Source organism: Oryza brachyantha, chromosome 9, assembly GCF_000231095.2.
Source record: "Oryza brachyantha chromosome 9, ObraRS2, whole genome shotgun sequence".
NCBI lineage: Eukaryota > Viridiplantae > Streptophyta > Magnoliopsida > Poales > Poaceae > Oryza > Oryza brachyantha.
Genome location: NC_023171.2, coordinates 12,496,886 through 12,513,099, shown reverse-complemented (window position 1 = coordinate 12,513,099; position 16,214 = coordinate 12,496,886). Strand labels below are relative to the sequence as shown.

The window sequence follows — 16,214 nt, the reverse complement described above, 5'->3', positions numbered from 1 at the left end:
GATCTTGTGCCGTTGATTTGAACCGACATAGTGGTTGGACGGATGAGATGGCTCCAAGCTGGTCCGTTGCATGCGCGGCAGGATAGTTGGGCCGGCCTAATTAAAGGCCCACGGAGAAAATGCCTTAATTATACGATCTGCCATAGCAATTAAGGCGGTCTAAATCAAGATCTTATGCCGTTGATTTGAACCGACGTAGTGGATGGACGGCTGGGATGGATCAGAGCTGTTTGCATGCGAGGCGTGCGTGCCACGCATGCATCATCCGCATTCGCAGGCGACGCGGCGGCGGCGGTGGCGATAAATCGCAGGTGATCTCCGGCTTTGCCTAGTCTGATCCACTTCCTCCGGTTCAATTCAAAATTCGAAGACTAGTTCGCCGCCGCCGCCATGGCCGCCGTCACGGCCGCGAACGCCGCCCTCCTCGGTCCCCCGATCGCCGGGGCGCGGCGCTCCGCGCGGCAGCTCTCGTCCTCGGGTGACCCCTGCCTCGACTTCTTCTTCCAGATCGTCCCAGGCGCCACCCCGAGCACCAGAGTCCGCGAGCTCCTCGCGGACGCGTGGTTTCGCGACCCGGGCACGGCGCTCAAGCTGGTGTGCCATCTCCGCGCCGTGCGCGGCCACGGCAAGGCGGACCGGGACGGCTTCTACGCCGCGGCGCTCTGGATGCACGAGCACCACCCGCGCACGCTCGCCGCCAACATCGCCGCCTTCGCCAACTTCGGGTGCCTCAAGGACCTCCCCGAGATCCTCTACCGCGTCGTCCACGGACCCCGCGACGAACGCAAGGAGGAGGACGACCAGGCCGAGGAAGATCCGCGCCGCCGCCGCCGCTTCAAGCGCCGCTGCATCGACCATGACGAGGCTAAAAGGGCCAGGCAGGAGAAGGAGGCGCAGCTCGCGCAGACCGTGCTCTCCAGGTACGACTCGGACGGCAGCTTCCGCCTCCTCTACGACCGCGTCGCCGACACGTTCGCCGACCTGCTGAAGTCCGACGTCGAGCACATGCGCGCTGGCGAGAATGCGAAGATCGGGCTCGCGGCCAAGTGGTGCCCCTCGCTCCGCTCGTCATACGACCGGGCAACTCTGCTCTGCGAGGCCATCGCCCGCCGGATCTTCCCGCGCGAGTCAAGCCAGGAGTACATGAACATCTCCGATAAGCACTACGCCTACCGCGTCCGCGACCGGCTCCGGCGGGAGGTGCTCGTGCCGCTTCGCAAGGCCCTCGAGCTCCCGGAGGTGTACATGACCGCGTGCAGGTGGGAGCAGCTCCGCTACGCGCGCGTGGCGTCGTTGGCGATGCGGCAGTACAAGGGGGCGTTCGAGAAGCACGACAGGTCGGGCGTCGACGGCTTCCTGGACGAGGTGCGCACCGGGCACGCGCGCGTGCCGGTCGACGCCGCTATGCCGCACGAGCTGGTGGCCGCGGCGCTCAAGGGCGAGCAAGACGAGTCGGCCGAGCTGCAGTGGCGTCGCATGGTGTCCACGCTGGCGGCGGGAGGCCGGCTGAGCAACTGCATTGCGGTGTGCGGGCTGTCGTCGGGCGGCGACGTGGCGAAGCCACCTGGCGCGGCTGCCATCGCGCTGGGGCTGCTGATCTCGGAGCTGAGCCAGGATCCATGGAAGGGACGTGTGATCACCTTCGACACGACGCAGCAGCTGCACCAGGTGTGCGGAACGACGCTGGTCGAGAAGCTCCGGTCGCTGGCGAAACTGCGTGCCCACAAGAGCCGCCTGGACCTGCCGGCCGTGTTCGACCGAATCCTGACCGTGGCGATCGCCGGTGGGCTGCCCAAGGACATGATGGTGAGGAGGGTGTTTGTACTGAGCGACATGGAGCTGGACGACGGCGGCTGCGGCGGCGCATGGCGGTCGCAAGACGAACTGAACGCTATCAGGTCCAAGTTCGAGGCAAATGGGTTCTCGGCGCCGGAGGTGGTGTTCTGGAACGTGGGAGCCCCGGCGTCGTCGACGCCGGTGGTGGCAGCTCAGGAGAACGCGGCGATGGTGAGCGGCTACTCCAAGAACCTGGTCAGACTCTTCTTGGAGTGGGACGGCAAGCTCACGCCGGCCGCCGTCATGGCTGATGCCATCTCCGGCACGGAGTACGACTCGCTCTTGGTGGTGGACTGACCGAATCCTTTGCTTCCGTATCATGATCACGATCAGTAGCATGTGTGGTATCGGACCATGGCAACTAATTGAGATAATTTGTTTTTCAATTAGGACTGTTTTAGCGTATATGATCATTTTGGGATAATGTAATGCACGTCTATAAGAGCGGCATGTGTCGATTCATGGTAATCATGGTAAGAAAATTGCCAATTAGAGTGACTAATTCTTCTCAAGCTGCACAAGCATCTCCAAAGATCTCCATAAATAGAAAAATTACAGGACGGATCGGAGGGTTGTACTTAGCACACGCACAAATATATTTATTAGCTGACTCTCTTAATCGTCACGTAAGATCATCTCTAAGAGAATATTAATATTTTGCTTTCTAAAATTTGTATTAGGTTCATCTAACAAATTACTGAGCATAACAATTACACCCTCGTCCAACAGAAATCTAAAAATAAATAATAACAATTATTCTTGCTCTAAATTTAGGACAAAGTGAGCTAATTTTAGATAAATATTAGGAATGTATTGGTAATCTGTTGGAGATATATATTCTAGCTCAATTCGCAAAGTTTAGTTTTAGGGTTAATTTTAGACATCTCTTGGAGATGCTCTAAGCAAATTTTGTGATATGGTGGAAAGAGAGAAAATGCTCTAAGAAAATTTGGTGACTTAGAGTCGACTCTTAGAATTTATTAAAGAATTTTTTATGAGGGTAGATAAAAAGAAACTAGCGTAATAAAAAAATATTTTATTATATTAATAAAAAATCATACTTGACTCAACCTTTAACGTATCATTATAAAATAGATTGTTACTGCTGACGCGGATCAGATAAGAGTCGATAATGAGCTTTACCTTTAAACATGTCCTTATATGGTATAAGTAAATAATTTCAAACTGTTAATTCCATTGCAAGCAAAGAGGTTAACTCACATCCTTTATCACTACGATGGTGTCATTATAATTACGGATTTCACTAACATAACGGCAGAGGATCCAAATTTCTGTTAGTAGAGTACGCACATACGATGCATTTGGGCTCAGCCTTCTAGGCTTCTAGCCTAAAGTAGCTCCACCATGAGATCTATTACTATATTCTTTTAGATTGAAATCCGATGACAACGTATCTATAATCATATATGGGTATCATCGTTGACTGATACCATGATATAAATATGTATCAGATTTGGTATTTTGGTTTTCCATCTTATACTTATAAATATAGGTAGTGGCTATGATATCCGTATGTACTAGATTTGGTATTTTTGTTTTAGACCTTGGAAGTTATAAATATTTTTAATTAAGTTGTAATGAACTGTTTTGCTTTTGTTTAATTTTAGCAAAACAACGAGACCATCACCCTGATTGCTAACTACACAAATAGTTAATCCCAAGTTTTATATCATAAGAATTTCTTCGTTTGTCTATATTTCTGTCTATATTTATTAGCACTGATATTCATCGAAGGGAAGGTGGATAAGTAAATATTCATGAGAAGAGCTCTTCTTGCTGCTTCAACCAATTATTATTACTCCTACAATATAGTATCAATGTACTATCTTTGCTTAATTAATTTGCCCTAACAGAACTGGATTTTACCTCTCCAGCAGTAAATTATCTAACATTGGGCCATGGTCAGCCAGCTCCCCCTGTTCTTTTAGTCTGTCACCGTTGCTCTTTCCTAATTACATAATTATGATTTATTTGATGTTATTTATTTTGTCATCAAAGATGAGCTAAGCATGACTTATACTCCTCCACAATTGATATGTTTACATAAATGTTTTACATAAAACAAATAATCAAACCAAGCGAAAAGCTAATGGCATGAAACATGAAAAAGGAAAAAAAAAAACGGTGGCATACGGCCTTGTCTTGTAGCTGCCCATCCACCCAGATCAGATGTCCTTTGCACGTACGGATGAATTGCCTTTAATGTACGTCAGGCGGATCCCGGCCGTCCGTCCGTCCGGGCGAGCTCACACCAATTTTGGTCTTGTTTAGTTTCAAAGAGTTTCTCCGAAAACATCACATCAAATTTTTAGACATTTAAATAGAGCATTAAACATAGAGAAAACAAAAAACATTCGATTTGACCTTTTTTCTAAAAAATTCGTCTCGCGGTTTCCAGTCGAGCTATGAAATTCATTTTTTCATTCATGTCCAATCATTCCTTCTGATATCCGGTTAAACATTCGATGTGACCTTTTCTCTAAAATTTTTTGTCATATAAACATGGCCTTTCTCGTCCTCAGCTCCTCCACCGGGAGCTACAGGCCGTACGATTCGCACTGCGCCTCACTACATCTGTAGCCGTGTTTTTTTGGAAGAAAGATAAAAGATGATCTAAATATTTTTAGTTATTTAATAGTATAAAAATGAATTAGTTCTATAAAATTGAAAGTTTACTCTACAAAATTGAGATGGTGAACTTTAGATATATAAATTTTTTAATAAAAAATATTCAGTTTAGAAGTTTGAGAAGTATGTGCATAAAAATAAGGAATAATCTTGTCTGAAAGAACTCGCAGCCTTAATTCCTCTGCCCTAGTGTCTTCTTTCGTTGAGGAAACGAAGCACTGCGTCGGCTGGAAAGCAGAAATCTTGTAAAAGAATTTACGGTTGCGAAAGATGGGATGGATTTCAACTTGCCAACAATGATTTAGCTTTCTTACGGAACCGTGGTTAGGGCGGAGCTAGCCCAAAATATTATCAGGGTCAGCTTTATTGAATAGCACGATAAACTATAATTGATGTTTATATGCAGTAAATGATTTAGAAAAATCATCGGGTGTGCTGACCTCGACAAATAAGGAGCTCCACCCATGATTGGAATAGGGAAGAGCATGGGTGTCGGTGGAGCACGGCAACACAGATAGTGCATATTTATACTCATGGCCGTAAGATATATTTTTATTCACAAAAATACCTAACTACTCTCTTCATCCCAATCCAAAAATAGTATACTATAGAACAAGGGATACATGTTACCCGTGACATAAAATCTTGCCCATATAAATAGACTCTAACAGTCTAACCACATGCTCATTAGTACATACGGGCATATCATTATAATAAAAGGTAAAATAATCGTATAAAATAAGTTTTAAGCAAGTTAAACATAAATGACTATATCGTAGTATAAGATACCAATTAGAGGATTAAAACAATAGCAGATAATATGGTCCACAATTTGGTCGGTTTTAGTGGGTATACGAATGAAGCGGGTATAGGTATTGGGTAGTGACCTACATAAAAAACGGACAACAAGAGCTTTACCCTAATATAATATATATCCATGGGTAAACCGACAATTAGGCATAATTACCATCCATGTAAGTAGGACGAAGCTGCTTGTTCAAGGGGGTTTCTTAGGAACCTCGTCGAAAAAAAGTTGGCTAGAGTTTATTAATTTTTACCGTATATGTATCACCCTAATTTAAATTCAGGCATCCGTAACAATCTAAATCTAGTTTAAAGTACTGAAAAACGAATGGGTGGCTCCCCTGTGTTTCGCTCTGGCTCCGCCCGTGTACGTAAGAGCTGTGCCGTGCATTAGAGAAGAAATAGCCCGAGGCATAGCTAGCTAGACAACTGGCATTGATCAGACAATCCTTCACGCCCTCGCCTGGTGACCTAGCATGCATGGAGTAGGAGAATGGCTGTCTTGTATCTAGCTATAGATTGATACATAAAGGGAAATTGAGGATGATCCTTTTAGAGAAATGCATGCATGGAATGGATAATTGCCATGTCAATATCAAGTACCTTCAATTCTGAAATCTCCTTGTGGCCCAAAGAGGCTTTACCGGCCGTTGGTCAAAAGGCTAAAGGGAACAGTCGCTTGAGCATCAAGTTTCAGTCTGGATTGTGATCATTCCTTGTTAATACTCTTAGTTCTTGGATAGACAAATCAAACGCCGGCCCATGATCATGATCATGATGATTTGATCTTTGTTCCTTCTTGGTCTGACAGCCTGTTAATTACCGACTCTTATCATATCATATCATGTCATGATGTCTGAATGTCTGATGTCTACTCTCCTGATAAACATTGCAGGAGCAACATATGCACTGTTTCATTTACTTTTTTGAGATTACTGAACTCTGCTCGTTTCAGTTCCACTGCAACCTGTTCTTATTGAGAACTTGATCATGAGCTGAGACAAATACAAATCTTGCTGTATCTTCTGAATTTCTGAAGAAAATGGATGCTTGGTTACAAAATGGAACCTGGTCTCCTGGAAAGAACTGCAGCATGCTCACGAAAAGGACCTTCTTGTCCCCTTCTAGATCTGCAACTGCACCTTCTCTCATACAAATTCACCAGTGCTTCTGGATCTTGCCCATGTCCATTTTACTGCTCCCTGAAAAAAAGAAAAGAAGAAGCAAGGACAGGGTCTCATCTGCTAGTGCCATTTGGAGCTCTGCTGGTACTCATTTTGCAGTAGATGGATGCATCAGTGAACAGCCAGGCACAAAGGTACAGAACTTGCTGGTTTTGATTTATTAGTTTGAAATGGAGAATAATGCAGATAAGGGATTCAAATTTCAAATCCTCTAGTATAACGTATTGTTCTGTCACTCTCACTGATTAATTATATAGATAATCACCGAATTTTAACCTCAATAAGCCAAATTAACCACCTGATAATTAAATAATATTGTTCAAAAATCTTTGGAAGTTTTTGTTTGCATGGATGTGCTCTCTATCATGTGTCATGACATTTTTGTCTCAATTAAATAATATCCGTGCAAAAAGGATTAAAATGTGGTTTTTATGGAAAAAGAGACATCTTGGCCAGCTATTGGTTTATCCTAGCAATGAGGGTGGCTGTAGTCCTGCTGAAGCTAAAAGCAGCTAGTGATTAGTACCTTATTAGTGATGGTACTACTAGAGCTAGAGAGGGAGAGGGAGAGAGACAGAGAGAGAGCTGGTGTTACTTTGGTTGAGTAAAGTGGCCACACATCTGGATCTAAAGCAGTACCTGTCTAATTAACACAATGTTTATTGGGTGGAGTCATGTGGAGTTACTGTGCAATTGCTTGCTTCCTAGTTCTCCAATAGTCCTATGGCTGTACAAAGCAAGCACAAAAGGCAAACCATAGCTTCTCAATGGTCTAACTTCTGCCTGTTGCAACTCTCTCTCTCTCTCTCTCTCTCTCTCTCTCTCTCTCACTCACTCAAAAAAAGAAAAAGAGAAAACGCAAGTCTAAATTAAAATTGCCAATAAGTTGTCCAGAATTTGTTTTAGATCCCTCCAAAATGGTGTAAGAATGCTGCTACTATTGCCATTCACTTTTTTTTGTCCATAATAGTTAGAAGGACTTTTCAAGTAAGTTAATCATATTTAAACTTGTCACTACTATTATGTCCATAATTATTAAGGGAATTTTTTCTATAAAGGATTTCTAAGTTATTTAGTATAGACTAAAGAAATAACAAAAGTTCCCTTTTTAGTTACTTCAGTGGTAAATTTTTTAATTTTGAATTGATTATATATATATTTTTTCAATCATCTGATTTGCTCTGGAATTATTAGTGCGATTGAAATTATGTAAACCGGTGTAGAGATATTTATATTGTGATATAAAATTAATAGTGAGGAATTCGTTCTGAAGATTGTCCAAGAACCATATGCAGAACTTTCTCTCGCAAAAATACACATTTTCTATCCTACACACACAAAAAAAAATGGATACCATGAATTACAAGCCTTACTGCACCTGACACAGCACGAAAAGAAAATAAAACCCTTACGATCTAGTCGGCATGACAATGGCACAGTAAATGCAAGTAAATGGGTGTAGAAAATGGAGTGAAATGTCCTCACCATGCATGCAGTACCCAGCCGGCTTTTATTACCTGAGGAAATGAGATGAGAATATGCACAGGCAGCCGTTGGGGGTAAGAATTTACTTCTGCAACGTTTCCATTCTTGTGTGAGAGATCAGGCCATGAAGGAAGAAACATTTACCTCAGCCCAGAGAATCCTAGGTTAAATTACTCGCTTGCAGGTGTACTTTCTGTGGCCCTTTTGACTTCAGATATCACACAGCATCATTTCATCGATCTCCCTTTGCATCATCCATTCTGAAATCCAAGTGTGCATCCTGGAATTCTGAACCAGACGATGTTCAGATATCACACAGCATATTATATATAACCAGTGTTCTTGTTTTATCATATACAGTATTGCTTGTCCACTGTGCATATTATAACCATTGTTGCTGTTTTATCATACAAAGTATTGGTTTACAGAATTCATATGCAGTGGCCTGTTAGATTCTACTGCATGCATGTGAGGATAGTTGATACTGAAGGGTGAGAAAGGAAGTTCAGTAGCGCATTACGAATTATAGATTATTGGGGACATGCTTGCAAAATTCCTAAATGGTATGATATTTTTTCAAAAAAAAAACTCATCGGTATTTCTTAGATAACTTTTTAAAATTGTTCAACAATTTAACATTGTAATATTTAATTCTTTCAGCTGTGTGCCAAGTTTCATCCATCAAAACTTCAGAACACATCCTTAAGAGGTAAATTAATAAAACTGAAGTTGCAGACGACCAGATCGAAGCAACAGAAATGTCATCAGAAACCCTGAACTCTCGCATCACATTCCTTCTCTCCTAGGATAAAAGCAGCACTTGCGACCTGTTCCTGAGGCAACAGCACAGACCGTAACTGCAAGTAACAACCCATGTGACCTATGTGAGGGAGCTTTCAGGTATTCATTCTCTCACTCACTCTTGTCTCTCTATCTAGGATCAAAGCCTTTTTCTTGTTCTTCCAGAGACAGGGTCATGTTGGTGAACTGAATTCTGAGCTCCAATTGATGCTATGAAATTGCATCAAATTTTAAGTAGTTGTCAGGGATTTAGCACATTTTGGTGAGGTGTGACTAAATGGTCTGTAAACTGTTTTAGATTTGGATTAAGGGAATACCTGCTTGGCTTCAGTCTGAAGAGACATAATGCAGGAGTACAGTTTTATATCAGAAAGAAAGGACTACACTTTGATGGTATCAACTGTGGACTACTGGACTGACAGGTAATATGTATGGCACTATTGTAACTTGTAACCCTGATGTGGATGGAACCAATGTAACAGAATACAAAAGCCCTGAGATTGCAAAATTTGGAACCTAACTCTGTCATGATCTATTAGCTGCATGTTCTTGTAACTGCAAACTATGGATTTTCCATCTGTTTGTCATATGATATTTCATTGTACAGATAAAACCTGGAGGTGTGACATATATATTTGAGCAATTTTATAATTATTGAGTACATACTGAGAGGTACTAAAAATTTTAGTGTAAAATTTGGTACCTCCTAATACCTAGGTATACCTTCTCAATAACTCTCTCTCTCTCTCTCTCTCTCTATATATATATATATGAACTCAAGGTATTAAATCCTGAAAAAGTTAAAATAGAAAAGGGAGGTGAAAACCACGGTCATGCCCTGATCAATAGAAGATTCTCCCTGTCTGTTCTCTCGCCAACATCGAGACGGCACGGCCAAAATTACACTCACCATCAGACGCATTCTCTTTTGAATAATTATGGATTAACAGACAGGTGTCCAATCCACCCATGGTTGATATAGTTTGATTAGTAAATCACGTACCCCCCAAAAAATTCAAACTTGATAGGATTTCATATGCCACAATTAACAATTCTGGGCACCTCAGTGGTAAGAATGCTGGATCTACCTAAATTGTCCATGTTTCAACAAGTTCTTGAGGACAATTAACACAAGGATTCGGACTAAATTGCCCAGATCATTTGCAAAATGCAGTTATATACAAGATCATACAAACAAAGAGGAACTGGAGATGGTAGTAAATAATTTTGGTGGCTATCATAATTACCAAGATCTCTGTGAATTTTTCTTACAACCTTTTTTTTTGGCTTTTCACTTCCATCCAGTAAACAGCCTTCTCAACTCTACAGCTACAAATTCTCCTTCACACAAAAGCATAAAAAATAAAAAAATAAAAAGATAAAACACACATAAAAATAACACCTTATTTATACAAAGAACTATAATTTATACGATGGCCGTGGACACCAGTAATTTAAGAAGAAATAAACAAAAAGAAGAAAAAAAAGAAAGAAGAAGGGAAGAACTCGAAGAATTCTCCAAGAAATCAACCAAACCAAGAAGCCGGCCATGGTAAATTGCTGGCCAGATCGGCGGCATCACCACGCCCGGATCCGCTTCTTGGGCGGCAGCGACCGGAACACGGCGGAGAGGTCGCGCGGGACGTCGACGAACACCGCCGACGGCGACTTCCGCTTCCCCGCCGCCAGCAGCAGCCGAGGCGCCGGCGCCGGCTTCCGCGGCGCCGGCGGGCACACCGTCGGCGCCCTCAGCCTGCTCTCCTCCGACGTCGGCGTCGACGGCTCTTCCTCCTCCTCCGCCTCCGCCTCCTCCTCCTCCTTCACCGGCGGCGACGCTGAAGGCGAGACGAAGACGACGGCCGCGGCCTCCGCGGGCGGCGGAGGCGATGACGATGGAGCAGTCTTGATCGACGGCAGCGCCGGCAGGCCGCCATCGTCGGCGGGATGAGACGCCATTGCCTTGCCGCCTCCCGGAACACGAATTCGCGGCGAATTCGCGCGAGAATTCACCAGAACGGGATCGAATTCTCGTTCTTGGACGTGTGCAAGAAGTGGGAGAAGAAGAGAAGAAGAAGAAGAGAGAGAGAGGAGTAAGGTCGGGGGCGGTAGCGGGAAGGCGTTAAATAGCGGCCTTCTTCAATGGAGGAGAGAGAAACAAGGGTAAAAAGGCAAAAAAAAGTATTGAAAAGAATTTAATTATCAGGGTGTAAATGTAATGGTAACTTCTGGGGTTTACAATGAAATTATCAATTGTAGACAGCCAACAGCCAGTAATGCATGTTTTACCTGAGGTGAATTTCACATAATTATTGGGGGGTAATTTTCAATTTCTGGGTAGGATATATATGCATCACTGTGCATTGCACAAGTGGCAAGTCCATGTATACCTTTTTATTTTGGAAAATATTTTAGTGGAATAAATGAACCTAACTTAAATGAGGCTGCGTTCGGCGTTGGGTCAAATATCTGGTACGGAAAATATAGTAATAGATTAATATATAATTAATTAGTTATTAAAAATTTAAAAAATAGATGAGTATGATTTTTTTAAAGCAACGTTTCTATAGAAAATTTTTATAAAAACATAACGTTTAGCAGTTCGGGATGCGTGAGCACGAAAAATGAAGGAATCTGAGTTAGTAACATAGAAGAACCAACGGGACCTGAGTGATGCAACTAAGCCTAAACAATGCAATATTCAGTCAATGCAGAACACGAAAAATTTGACCACCAATTTGACCACCTAAATATGTTTTGGATGTATGGCATATCAAAATTTTGGGAGTACCAAAATCTATGAAAGTTTTAGCAGCACCAAATTTGGTAGGGTAGAAATGCTACTAGTAAAGAGCCCAATTGGGGTGATATTGGCAAGAACTGGTTTCAATCCAAACAATTACAGGGTACTATAGAGGTTGCAGAAATTTTGGTATAGCAAGCATTGGCCCATAGTATTGCCCTCCTTCCATGCCATGATCAGTTGACCATAGCATTGTGTACAAATCACTCCAACTCTTCCTGTGTTAACACACTGTTCATGGGTGAAATTGTAGTGATGTAGAGAGAGAAAGATAAACATAATGGGAGTATAGACAAAGAGAGCAATGTATATATGCATGGGAAGAAGAAGACATAGAGGCTGAGTTGAAAAGGAGATGTGGCAGTGCAAAAGAGAGATGATGTGTTGGAAAGGTGAGGCTTGGAAGGGAGAGAGCATTGCATTTGCATGCATGCATGATGATGAATGCAAATGCAGAGGCAGGCAGGCAGGCAGCAATGCAGGAGCATGCAGAACAAGAAGCAGAAGCAGCTGGGGTAGAAAGAAAGGAAGAAGAGAAGAGGGCAAAAGGAGCAGGCTAGAGAACAAGAAGGAAACAAACAACAGGGAGGGACTTTTTGCTGCCATTCTAGTTCTGCAGTTTTTCTTTTCAGCTCAGCCTGCAGCACACTGAAACTGTACAGTGCACTGAAGAGCAGCAGAGCTGCAGAGGAGGAGGCTACCACCACCACCTTCCCTGGTCTGCTCTGCTCTTCCCTGCATCACAAACTGTCCAAGCTACCCTGCACAGGGTCCATAGCTGAAGTTTTCAGATTTTCAGATCATCTAGTTTTTGTGATAGTAAATTGAGTTACAAATGATCTGTAAAAGTCAGATGAAAATATTTTGTAGAAAATTTTTTGCACCAAACATACCATTAGTGTGCTTTAAAAGAGTGCCAATAAAAAAAATCAAAAATCTGCAGAGAAAAAGGACATGGCCCAAGTATGCAATTAGCCATTTGCATTGCATTGCCAGAATGCCAGCTGAGGTGGACCTCTGCAGAATTTTTCTCGTGGGGAAAAAAAGGCTGCATGAGATTTAATTTAATTTTCAGGCCTTCTTTAGTTCCCAAATTTTTTTCAAAAACATCACATCGAATTTTTGGACACCTAAATAAAGTATTAAACATAGATGAACTAAAAAACTAATTGCACAGTTATAGAAGAAATCTTGAGATGAATCTTTTGGGCCTAATTAATTCATGATTAGCCATAAGTGCTACAGTAACCGACATGTGTTAATGATGAATTAATTAGGCTCAAAAGATTCGTCTCGCGGTTTCTAGGCTAGCCGTGAAATTCATTTTTTCATTCGTGTCCGAAAACCCCTTCCGACATCCGGTCAAATATTTGACGTGACACTTCTTTTCGATCTAAACACCACCTCAGTGATCAGCAACAGCAACAGCAAAAAGGCAAGCTTGTGTCTTTTTTTTTTGCTTTTTACTGTGTCGTGTTTTAGGGGAAAAAGAAACTGTACGTTGGGAATAACTTTCCATCTCATGTCTAGTTTTCGGTTTTCTTGAAATGGTGATAAAATATCATGTACCTTTTTTTTTGTTAAAATGTGATAATATGTGTGGCGAGTGAGCTGGTGGTCTCGATAAATAAATGACAAGATCGATATAGTAAGAGGACAACTACATTAGAGTGTGCTATTTTTATGTAAATTGTGTTTGCGCGAAGAGCGCTTCAAACCCATAATATTTGCAAAATACGCATGAGCAATTTTTGGTAGCTCTATCTATGTTCATTCATCTAAGTAAGGTTATATTTTTTTTAAGTTGAAGATGAAAGATAAAAGATTATCAGATATCTAGAAATGTATGTACAAATGTCAAAAAAAACCTGAGAATAATCCAGAAGGAAGAACACAACCGAAACGATAAAATGCCACCCATTTTACAACTTGGATCATCACTACAATTTACCATCTAACAAATTAAGGTTAGCTCATCGATCATAGTCATCAATATATGCATGACATGCATACATAGGATGCATCCCATCTGCTTAATGGTGGTGATGACTCTAGTCATGAGTAATGGTGAATGGGGATAAGGATCCTATGCAGTCACAATAAAAACTACAACTTTAACATTTGGATCCTTTATACAAGGATCACTACCATATTTGCTATAGAACGAACGTTGCTAAATCATTCAGAGAATAGTGGTTTAAACAATATAAGTCATCTCATTTCAATCTAAGTTATATATAGTCGCTATATGCCATTCTCAACTGGGTGAGTGGTGATCATCTTGTTACAAAGCCGGCGGTGAAAAGGACAGTACCCTCCAATTATGGCGAAATTACGGGCATTTGCCACTGGCTTGCAATGGAAGAGGGAGGGAAGACCAGATCTGGGGCTCCAGCCCCACCGGATCCAAGGGTGGTTGGCAGCTACAAAAGCTGCTGCTGCCACATGGGACGTGTTAATCCTTCCTTCCTCTTCCCTTTCTCTAACCTCTTGTTTAATTTATTCCTAACCCTTTGATTAGTTATGCCTGGCTGCACTTTCCAAAATTTTTTCCTCGTTCCATCACTTTTAGGTGTGGACAGAAAGCTCGTGACTCGTTAGCTCGTTTAACTTGTGACAAACTCGGCTCGGCTCGTTTCATTTTTTTTAACGAGCCGAGCTAGCATTTTAGCTCGTTAGAGATAACGAGCAAGCAGCTCGTGAGCTGCTCGCGAGCCTAACGAGCTAGACCAAAGATACGCGATTCGTCGGCATTCATTGATTCCACCCCGAAAAAGCATGCGTTCAATAATTTATAGGTTCACCATATGATTTGTTGGTTCAAACTTTAATATTTAGATACAATTTCATATGATTTGCATGTTTGAACTGAAAATTTGCTTATATAATCTATTAAAATATTATTTAAATTAGCTTTTCATGCATGACTCGCGAGCCTAACGAGCCAGCTCGAGCTTTGTAACGAGCCGAGACAAGCTGGGTTTTTAGCTCGTGACGATAACGAGCCGAGTCGAGCCAGCTCGTTATCTTAACGAGCCAAACCGAGCCGAGCTGACTTGTTATCCATCCCTAATCACTTTGTCCTCTCAAAGGAAATATGGGTGTACTATATGAAAAAACCATGCAATGAACGCACACATTTTCAATTTGGCTGGTGCCATTCACATTTCAGCATCAACACCATTTCATTAGAGATTTGGTCCAAACATAGGGGGGCGATTGTTTGTCTTTTTTCTGAAAAAGTCAAACGACATATTTACAAATAAAAAATAATCTATGAATAAAATATTTTGTATGTGTTCTTAATGATCTAAAAGCTAGCATAAAAAATAAACTACGATAAAAACCCCTTAAAATCTACTTTAAATTTTTGATTAAAATTTTAAATTTTAACTTGTAAACATAAAAGTAAAAACATGAGACGATAACCAACTCAGCCTGTCGGCGGAGACAGGAGTCATAATAGAATAATATTTTTTCCTCTATATAAGAAGACAAAGCATAATATCAAGGGCTCATCTTTTTGCTTTTTTATAGAAAAAGGTAAACAACATAATTAAAAATAAAAATAATTTATGAGTAAACTTATATATATATATATATGTTCTTAGCTATCTAAAAGTAAAAAACCAAAAAATAAACTACGATAAAAAACCTTAAAATCAACTTCAAATTTAATTTTAAACTTTGGTTTGTAATTATGCGCAAAAGCAGAAAGACTGGGGTACCAGAAAGGAAGTGGTATAGCATTACTGAATTAATAAGTACTCCCTCCGTCCTAAAACAAATCAGCTAAAATCCGTCCCAAAACAAATCAACTTTTTAGCTTTTAGATACAATGTTTAACCTTTCGTCTTATTAAAAAAATTTATGATTAATAGTTTAATTTTTATTAGATGATAAAACATGAATAGTACTTTATGTGTGACTAATTTTTTTAAAATTTTTTGAAATTTTTTTCAGATAAGATGAATGGTCAAATGCTCGACACAAAAACCGAAAAGTTGATTTTTTTATTAGGGGGAGTATATGAGATGAGCATGTTCAGGATTGGAAGAAGAGGATGTATTTGGGGCTTGCAATGGAAGCAGGCAGGGATGCTAATCATGTGGGCCATGTGGGTACGTGATCACCATGCATGTGAGTGCCCATTGCCTTCCCATGCAAGGATCCGATGTATATGGATACGTAAACTAAGAGGAAGGCTAATAATATAGTCAACAAACTGGCTACAAAACTCTTTGTAGTTTTTTATAGCTTATTCATATAATGGTTAGCTCTTTATGTTTAATGTAGAACCCACATGTCTCTCACATGGTATTTTGGTTCTTGTGCCTGAGCTGGTTATAAGCTTATAGCCAGCTTCTCCTCTCTCTCCTCCCTTCTCTCTTCTACATCAGCATTTAGTTGACTTATAGCCAGCTATTATACTTGCTCTAATCATCGTTTCATCATTAGAGCCAATAAACAACTGCCCGAACTGAAATACATAAACAACTGCCCGAACTGGAGTACGGAACTGGTTTGGTATAGTCATATCTTTTCTTTTCGTTTTCTATTATGCTTATAAATTAAAATTAAAATTTATAACTTTAAATTTAGAGTTAATTTTAAGAGGTTTTTCACCGAAGTTTCTTTTGAAACATTGTTTTTAG

At 41.4% G+C, this 16,214-nt stretch overlaps 2 protein-coding genes across 2 annotated transcripts; one reads left to right on the top strand and one right to left on the bottom strand.

Moving 5' to 3' along the window:
• The first annotated feature begins 322 nt into the window (after positions 1-322).
• On the top strand, positions 323-2,437 carry LOC102711564. The gene has a single exon (XM_015840921.2). The coding sequence runs from the start codon at positions 391-393 to the stop codon at positions 2,131-2,133; it is 1,743 nt and encodes a 580-aa protein (XP_015696407.2). The 5' UTR covers positions 323-390; the 3' UTR covers positions 2,134-2,437.
• A 7,534-nt stretch (positions 2,438-9,971) lies between these two features.
• On the bottom strand, positions 9,972-10,852 carry LOC121055365 (cyclin-dependent protein kinase inhibitor SMR10-like). The gene has a single exon (XM_040527803.1). The coding sequence runs from the start codon at positions 10,713-10,715 to the stop codon at positions 10,338-10,340; it is 378 nt and encodes a 125-aa protein (XP_040383737.1). The 5' UTR covers positions 10,716-10,852; the 3' UTR covers positions 9,972-10,337.
• Between the last annotated feature and the right edge of the window lie 5,362 nt (positions 10,853-16,214).

Bases quoted from the DNA above. Each gene is read 5' to 3' on its own strand.
- LOC102711564 (XM_015840921.2), top strand. From the start codon at position 391: ATGGCCGCCGTCACGGCCGCGAACGCCGCCCTCCTCGGTCCCCCGATC.
- LOC121055365 (XM_040527803.1), bottom strand. From the start codon at position 10,715: ATGGCGTCTCATCCCGCCGACGATGGCGGCCTGCCGGCGCTGCCGTCG.